Source organism: Camelina sativa, chromosome 19 (assembly GCF_000633955.1).
Source record: "Camelina sativa cultivar DH55 chromosome 19, Cs, whole genome shotgun sequence".
Taxonomy (NCBI): domain Eukaryota; kingdom Viridiplantae; phylum Streptophyta; class Magnoliopsida; order Brassicales; family Brassicaceae; genus Camelina; species Camelina sativa.
The window spans coordinates 421,499-430,491 of NC_025703.1; the positions used below are offsets into that span (position 1 = coordinate 421,499).

Below are 8,993 nucleotides of genomic sequence, written 5' to 3' on the forward strand. Positions count from 1 at the left end.
GTCCCACTAGTAGTCGGCCCCACAGAGATTACAACATCTTCATCAGCTAGAAGTGACTCAGCCACTGTTAATGGGATGTCATACCAGCACCTCATGCCTTCATCCATCTTAATCGATCTTTGAAAAATGGTAACTTCTGAAGGTATAGAGCTTGCTGATGTAGTACCCACATGCATCCGGATGCCAACCATAACAATGTCAGGGTTTGGATTGGAGACAGATATCTGAAAGAGAGAAGGTTAGATAACTAGACACAAGTGACCCATATCATTATAATCACACCGTCAAAATACTCTTTAAGAGTTATAATCAAGCATATTACACAGAAAAACTTATCAAGAAAAATTACTGGAGAAAACCAACCATACCTTGAAGCCCAAAGGACTGGGACTCTCAATAAAGCCATCCTCAGATGCCAAGCTCTGTTTTGCTCCCTCGGAATCACCATTTCTAATAGCATCACTACCAAATCTCACATCTGCCGTAATGCAAAAAGTCTTCTCAAAGAAATCAAGGGGAAACTCCGGCTTTGCACCCGCATAGGCTTTGTTGTTAAGTATCTTAGAACCCAATTTTTTAACCTTTTCAGCTGTGAAATTTGAGTCAGCATCAACTCCACTCCGAACATGAGAATAAATCTGAAGGCTGCCATCATCATGCAGAACAAGACAGTGAATATTGTCTTTTGACAAAGGTTTGTAAGCTGTTATTCCGACCATAGGGGAAGATGATCCAGTCGGATGACGGAGATTCTGTGCAAATACCCCATCCCCCCTCAAGGACACAGCTAAGGCAGCATTGGAATTCACACTGGAAAAGCAAATAAACAATCCACTGCCAGCCAACAACTCTCTCCAACGATGCAATCCCGCCACCTTCTGCTTACAATCTGAGTCTTCCTCAAACAGGCCAGATGTCTCAGTTAAGGATGTTGCGTCTGAGCTGAGTCGACCCATAAAAGAACTTCCGTTATGATAAGATATGAAAAGCAGTCGATATGTTGAAGAGAAATAGACAGATGCACCCTTTCCGGTAACATCCTTTCCCATAATTTGAACGATTTCCTTAAGTGGTGTTGCACCTGCATTACCGCCCCAAGATAGTTCAAACCTGTACAAATTCCCTTGTTCTGAAAGAACAAGAAGGAAAACCCTCCCACGAGCAGCAACAAAAAGGGTAGCATCCACAATCATGTCATTTGGCAAGGTGAAGTACTGTGTCGGACTGATGCTATCCTGGGATAGATCATATATCTTCACGAATTTATTTGTAACAACCATTAACTGAACTTGTGAACCAGGAACCCATTCTATACGCCTGATGTATGCACCCTGCAGGGCAAGCTCAACAGCAAGCCTGTCGATGACTTCACCTCGATGATTTAACGTAAGTATCTGGCAATCTTCAAGGCCTGCAACAGCAAGATAATTCTCCACAACTGGGTTGAATGCCAGATGAACAATCTCAAAACGAACAATATTCCTGGAAAGTGGTTTAACATTGGCCTTGTCTGCATTTATGGGTGCAATTGTGGCTTGTCCTATTAGCTGTCCAACATCAAATATAGCAACTTTATCACCTTCTCCAACTGCAAGGCGACCCCGAACACTAACACTCAGGAGAGACTTGACAAGGGAACCATTGGCTAAAAGAGATTTAAGGTCCTTTGAATTAGCATAATCAGCCTTTATTTTTAAGTCCAGTGACCCACTTTTATATGCTTTTTTCAGCTGCAAAAGATCTGTGTCAAACGAAAGAACCTTTTCTTTCCCGAGATTGACCTGCTTATCTTTCGAAAGGCCAGAGTCTCTTTTGCTAGTGATAGACGGAAGCAAAGAAGAGAAAAGCTCCAGCACTCGGTCCTCTATGCCGAGCTCTTCTAGTAGCAGTGACATCTTATATTGAGTTTCTTTAGGGATAGATAACACAACGTGGTTTTCCTCCCCGAGACCATCTTCTTCCACATCTGAATCGCTTTCTGCAAGCTGCTCTGCATCCTCAGACAAGGGTAAAAAGGATTGGAAATTATTTGTACCACGAGCTGGAGCGCTTCCAATGTCATTAAATTTGCGTGGCTTCAAGCACTGACAGCTGCTTCCCCTAACACCCCCAGCTCCACAGTCACAGAAAAAACGACTCGATCGTGAATAGACAACACGGTGACCCCGGTGGCAAACTTTTGCGCAAACAGAACAGCAACCTTTGGACACAGTAAGGTCACATGTGTAACAAAAATACCAATGTTGTTCCATGAAATTACTGCCACTGGAAGTAAAAGTGCAGACTTTTGAGGCAAGGTACCTCTCACTGTTGGCATCTTCTTCATCTTCCTTGTCTAAGCTGGCCATTTCACCATCAGATGTTCCATCATCTTCATCTTCATCGACAGAAGTGACATCGCATTCAAGTGATATTGAGCTTCCTTCCTGATTTACAGGGAGAGCCAATGTATCAGATTTTTTCGCTGTTCCTGAAAGTTTTGGAACCAATGGACCTGTTGCAGTATTCTTATTGCTTGTCAAGGACTGCCCACATGAACTCTCTCCATGACTTGGAGAACGGTTGCTCAATAAGGTGCCTATCACACCAAAAAGAAACTTCAAACCAGGAAGCAACTTCTCATCAGCAGCAAGCTTCTGCATCAGCATTATAGTTCTCTTTAAAACCATCTTCATCAGGTTGTCTTCCTTTGCAAGTTGAAGAACAAAGTTAAAATATGACATAGCCATATGGGTATCAAATGAGAGAAATGCGGTATCGAGGGAGATCAGCATGGCCTCGAATAAATGATTCTGTAACTCTCTGGTCTGTAGGTCGTTAGTAGATGACACAAGACAATTAATAAAATTCATTGCTGCCTCTCTGAAAGAAAGAGAATTCCCTTTTGCAGTCTTTTTCCCATCTATTTCCTCAATGAAGGAACCCAACAGTCTTCTCTCCAGCCACCCAGATAAAGTAATCAAATCCATGTCAATAAACTTTCGCTGTACTTTTCTCCTGAGAACAGTGGATGGAGCCACAGACAAGAGGTCAACAAGGAAGTTGAGTACTTTTATGTTAACCGGTTCCAAGGAACAGTAGTCCAATGAGTCAATAAAAACAGAGAGATCTCCACGTTGCAACTGATAGAATTCCCTGGTAGGCTCAGAGACTGCATCTACACCAAGATAAAATTTGAAAATGTCCGATTTCGAAGAATCCTTGCTTAGACTATCCATAACATCTACAATCTTGGTAATCACCCCTTCAAGCACATGGCTTCTATCTATCTGCTCAGCACAGATATCTCTTACAAACCCCTCCATGTCTTTCATCAGGAACAACTCCGTCAAATCTGGAAGCTGCAACGCTGCACATATATATTGACGGATTTCCTCGCATTTCCCATGAAAATTTTCGAATACCTGATCAAACTTAATAATCATGATAGAATCAAGTATCTGATGAAGTACACAAGTATCTACCCCAAACTTCTCCTTTGAGTTGCCCAGCTTGAGTAAGCCATCTATTGTCAGCACAATGCATCTTATGCTTAGAATACATGAAAGAAGAATCGCACTGGAAGTTTGAAGACTAGCGGGAAACCCATGTACCATAAATTCCCAAAACACTTTCCATAAAACACCCGAACCTCTTCCATNAGATAAAGTAATCAAATCCATGTCAATAAACTTTCGCTGTACTTTTCTCCTGAGAACAGTGGATGGAGCCACAGACAAGAGGTCAACAAGGAAGTTGAGTACTTTTATGTTAACCGGTTCCAAGGAACAGTAGTCCAATGAGTCAATAAAAACAGAGAGATCTCCACGTTGCAACTGATAGAATTCCCTGGTAGGCTCAGAGACTGCATCTACACCAAGATAAAATTTGAAAATGTCCGATTTCGAAGAATCCTTGCTTAGACTATCCATAACATCTACAATCTTGGTAATCACCCCTTCAAGCACATGGCTTCTATCTATCTGCTCAGCACAGATATCTCTTACAAACCCCTCCATGTCTTTCATCAGGAACAACTCCGTCAAATCTGGAAGCTGCAACGCTGCACATATATATTGACGGATTTCCTCGCATTTCCCATGAAAATTTTCGAATACCTGATCAAACTTAATAATCATGATAGAATCAAGTATCTGATGAAGTACACAAGTATCTACCCCAAACTTCTCCTTTGAGTTGCCCAGCTTGAGTAAGCCATCTATTGTCAGCACAATGCATCTTATGCTTAGAATACATGAAAGAAGAATCGCACTGGAAGTTTGAAGACTAGTGGGAAACCCATGTACCATAAATTCCCAAAACACTTTCCATAAAACACCCGAACCTCTTCCATCACCCAGAGCATCCAGTTTCGACAGATAAAAAATGCATTGAAGATGGAGAGAATTGTCACCAATCTTCACATATTCACCTTGGAGACTTTTGCCAAATTGAGTATGCTTGAGAAGTAGCAGAGAAGGCGAACTATGACCATGATGATTCCAAGCGCTGAAAGTTGCAAGGAAAGCTTTCTTATACACTCGTAAATATTTGCTAACCAATGATGAAAGCATTCTCAGCAGTTCTGTAATATCACCAGTCTCCATCAAGTAAGAGACTACACCTTCTGCAGCAGCAACATAATTGGCGTCAACAGATGCGCACTCCCTCCAGAATGGATCGATTTCTGAACATGAATTGTTCTTGCAATAACCCCAGACACCACCATCAAGAAAGTACAACAGAAGGGAGAGCCAGGATCCTCCGCGAATAAAGTCCCAACCCAAATCCTCAACCACCTGCTCAGGTGCTGCCTGGAGCTGACTTAAAACACCGATCAGAATGTTTCTCAACTCTATATTCTTACCAGCAACATTAATGTCCCCAACAAGCAAATGACTGGTACAGATGAGATCCACAGAGCTAGATATGTCCAATTCCTGGTAATTAACATGCAAGGAAGGCTGACTATCCAATGCACAGTTGATACGAGCAATATCCCAAGAAAGTAAGAAAATGTATCTTTCCACTAATAGGTCTTCCACTTTTCCTGCCTTTTTTCCCTTCCACAACCCCAAAACCCGGGACAAACTAGCAGATAAATCTCCATAATTCAAGTTTAGAGTTTTGGCAGCAGATACATCATTCTGAAATGTAGGAGGATGTGGGGAAAAGTCAATCATTTGACTCATCAGATGGCTGACTGACTCCTCTTCAGCCCATGAATCAGTTATGCCCCTTGCTACAACAGACGCCCAAGAAGATAAATGATCACCAATGGTTACATGCAAATTACTACCACAGCTACGAACTTCCCTCAGTTTAGACCTTAGATCTAGCATCAATGATGTTGGGCATGTGTTTGGATGTAACAACATATGGTGCAACAGCACTAACAACCTAGATATCAGCATTGCCCAGCTGGACAGCTGGGGACCATCACATATTCCTGACGGGGTATCAACTTTATGCAGACACGAAGCAATGAGATTTGAGAACTTTGCCTTTTCTTCTTCACTTGATAGATGGAAAGCCATAAGAAGAATCTCAATATGGAAAGCAGAGGGAAGACATGCAGTCAACTCCTTGAGACTCAAAGCTTCAGCACATATACTTCTTGCTCTCTCGGCAATAAAATTAACAAAACCATCATAAATTTTGGCTCTCAGCTGTGCCCCAGCCAATCCCGGCCTGCAAAGAAGAGTGTGAGCCAACAGCGCCAGAGTCTTATCATTATAGCTGAAGTCACTATTTTCAACAACAAGGATTTGCTGAAAAAGGTAGGACTCAAGAGAATCGGACAGAGCACGACTTCTCAGGAGATTGAGTAACAGCTCAAAGGCAACGTGTCCAGGTTTCCCCTCATCTTGGAGCATGCAACCACCATCAGAAGCCTTGTCTTCAATACTACAGCCTACTATATTGAGCAGGATATCAATGTGACTAGTGTCAAGCTTTTTACATCCATCTTCGTATATACTAGGAACCCATTCTTGACAAAAAATGCACGTTCTAAGAAAATTCAATAGTTCCCTAGCGGCTTGCAATGGTAAATTGCTGCTAACGGAAACAGGTGGTTGATCATTTGGTTCTATGGAACACAGAGAACGGCTACCCTCAGAAAACAAGTTCCCAAACAGGGCTTCATCGTCATGAGAAATTTGGCTTTCGACTTCCGCAAAACTGTTGGATCTTAAACTGGAATACGTCCTCTCCACTTTTGGACGTAATTTTACACCTTCGCGATGGAGGAAATAAACAAGATGGAAGCAGTCATCCATCCATTGACTTGATGAAGGAAATATCACTCTCATTATATCTTCGACCGTGAAGCACTTGAGCAACGGGATCCTTTCCTGGCGCAGATGGAGATAAACAGAATCAACAGAAGGATTGGTATTGTCATAGGTGACTTCTGACTCTAAAATCCTCAAATCTTGGATATGGTATGGTTGTCTCTTGAGATCTTGAATGAGTTTCAATGTGTAGATGACAGACCGAGGGAAGTAAGCAAGTGGAGGGGACAAATTACAAGAGGACGCATCATATCTCCACACTGAGGCATCTAGATTGTTGAGAATAGAAGCTGACACACATGCCTGGACATTCTGAAAAACACTGCTCTTGCCAAAAATGAGTTGGATGAGATTAAGAAATCCCTCCACCAGCGCAAGAGAAAGACTCTCAATATTACCCTCTGTAGCTGTGTGGTTAGCGAATTCAGAAAAAACCTTAAACAGCTTAGGAAAAGCATCCGTAAATGAAGCTACTGCCTGTAACAATGAGCCATCGTTTTCTATACTTTGAACATCTTTGGAAAGACTTCCAAGCAGCTTCAAAATTCTTAAGCAGAAGGACAATTTATCAAGGAAAGCTTGATCAACTGTCTTCTCATCTAACACACTTGGCAACTGAACAAGCTCTTTGCAGACCATAATCAGACGAAAAACACAGCCAAGGTGAACAACAGCCAGGTGTCGAGTTAAGGGATTCAAGTTTCCACAGTCTTGTTGAAAAGAGGGCTTTACTACAGACTGCGCTTGGACATCAGATTCAATGCATTCAGACATCAGCGTAATAAGAAGCCGGTCAACTGGCTTCTCTTCATTTGAGCATCTGCCCCCTGCTTGACATGTCAAAGGATGTAAAGGTAATCAGATAAGTTTGAAGTAAGAAAACAAATTTCTGAGTGGATTGGTAGCAGTAATATACCTTGAAAAGTACATTTCACAAGGCTATATGATTCCATATTATCATGCTCGCCAGAAAACGCTGGCCACAGTTGTGCAACTTCAGCGGGAGAGACAGCTGGTAATATATCATATTGCTTCTCACTTGCATCAAAAGAAGCAATTTCCAAAAGTACTTGCATGTTTATCTGATTCAAGCAAGGAAGCAAGCATTTGGAGAGATTACTAAAGCAGTCAAGCTTGAGAGAAACACAGTAAGAAACAAAAACATTAGGCCGCAAATTGTTTGGGTAATGGAAGAAGAGATACAAATGGAAGTAGACTGTAACTCTACTATAGCCATCACTGAAAAGTTACAACGAAAACATGCTGGTATGTAGCTAATATCTACGGTGCAATAATGAAACCTAAACACCAGTGTCAAAACCTGATAAAGACTTGCAAAACACCAGTGTCAAGCAGATTTCCTAGACTTACGAGCGATATCCAACGATAAAGACTCTACCCTACATACCGAATCTCTATGACAAATGTATGTAAAAGAATGACACAGATCAAAACAAAAGAACAAACCTGCATTTTCAGATCATTTTGTCTAAAATTTGACTTCTCCAAGAAGCTGAGGGAGAACTCCATCACCTCCTGGATGACACCCAAAACTATTGGTTCGAGTTGGTCCACTGAAAAAGAAACAACCGTAAGGAAAATGATTAAATTCGAGGTCATTTACAACTGCTTCATCTGGAAAATAACAACAAGTAACTCGCTCATCTCATCTCATCTAGGGTAGCAAACTTCGCACAACAAAGAAGCAAACATCAAAAGCTCAGAAAGTGGAAGACGGAGGACTATGATAATCAAACAATCAGCGAGTAGTACAGACCTAAAACCTTGATTTAAAATAAACGAATCAGTGTCAAAGTCGGCAGTACCTAAAAGAGATCGCGATAGTAGAAGGATCGCCTGGGAAATCGAAACAAGTGACTGAACTTGCGAATCGGACCAGGTCTCAAAGCGTAGCTTGCCGTTGCCGGAGGAATCATCACCATCAACATCATCATCTCCGCCGATCGGAGCGATACCCCAGCGAAGGAGGAGATAGAAAGAACGGAGACCGCGCTTGATCGAATCATCGGAGCGTAAACGGCGAGAAAAGAGATCTGAAGATGCCGAAGACGACAAAGAGGGGAAGGCGGTGTCGTCAAAAAGAAATCGGCAGAGATTCGCCAAGTCATCTGCCATTTCCTGGCGAGTTCGTGAAACAAACAAAAGGTTTCTTCTTCTTCTAGAGAGTGATATATACAAAAGGTAAGGGTTTATTATAACTACAGAATCCCCTTTTCTATCGAAGGCGGTGAAAAAAGACATAATATACTCTCTGTAGAAGGAAGACGATGTTCTTTTTTTTTTTTTTTTTTTTTTCTTTCAAAATTAATATTTAAAAAATTCCTTAATTTTGTTCAAAAAAAAATCCTTAATTATTTTTGTAATTTGATTAAATCTATATAATTCGTTAGATTACCATAAGTATCATCGTTTAAAGGCTTTTTGGGGGAAAAAAAAAATCACTTTGGCGTAAGAAATAAATACGTTCAGTTTTTTTTTATTGGTCCACCACCATTACGAATTCTTTTTTCTCTAGATTATGAAACTTAAGTGATTTTAATGAAAAAAAATTTAACGACATTAATTTGTAATTTGGTCTAATACACAGATTTAATAGTTGGGAGTAAAGCCAAAAAGACCAGGAAAAATCACAATTGATTTACGGTTTATGACATAATATACAAGAGGTTGTCAAAAAAAAAAAAAAAAAAAAAAAAA

The 8,993-nt window shown here is 41.0% G+C and overlaps 1 protein-coding gene across 1 annotated transcript in view; it reads right to left on the bottom strand.

Annotated features, from left to right (window-relative positions):
* The window catches only part of LOC104767291 (auxin transport protein BIG), a 16,693-nt gene extending 8,209 nt beyond the window's left edge, over nucleotides 1-8,484 (bottom strand). Inside the window, exons 1-6 of the mRNA XM_019240764.1 lie at nucleotides 8,102-8,484; nucleotides 7,743-7,849; nucleotides 7,192-7,357; nucleotides 4,325-7,102; nucleotides 369-3,631; nucleotides 8-224 (exon numbers count right to left, since the gene is read on the bottom strand). Coding sequence (XP_019096309.1) covers nucleotides 8-224; nucleotides 369-3,631; nucleotides 4,325-7,102; nucleotides 7,192-7,357; nucleotides 7,743-7,849; nucleotides 8,102-8,411 — 6,841 coding nt within the window. The 5' untranslated portion in view covers nucleotides 8,412-8,484. The remainder of the gene's footprint in view (nucleotides 1-7; nucleotides 225-368; nucleotides 3,632-4,324; nucleotides 7,103-7,191; nucleotides 7,358-7,742; nucleotides 7,850-8,101) is intronic.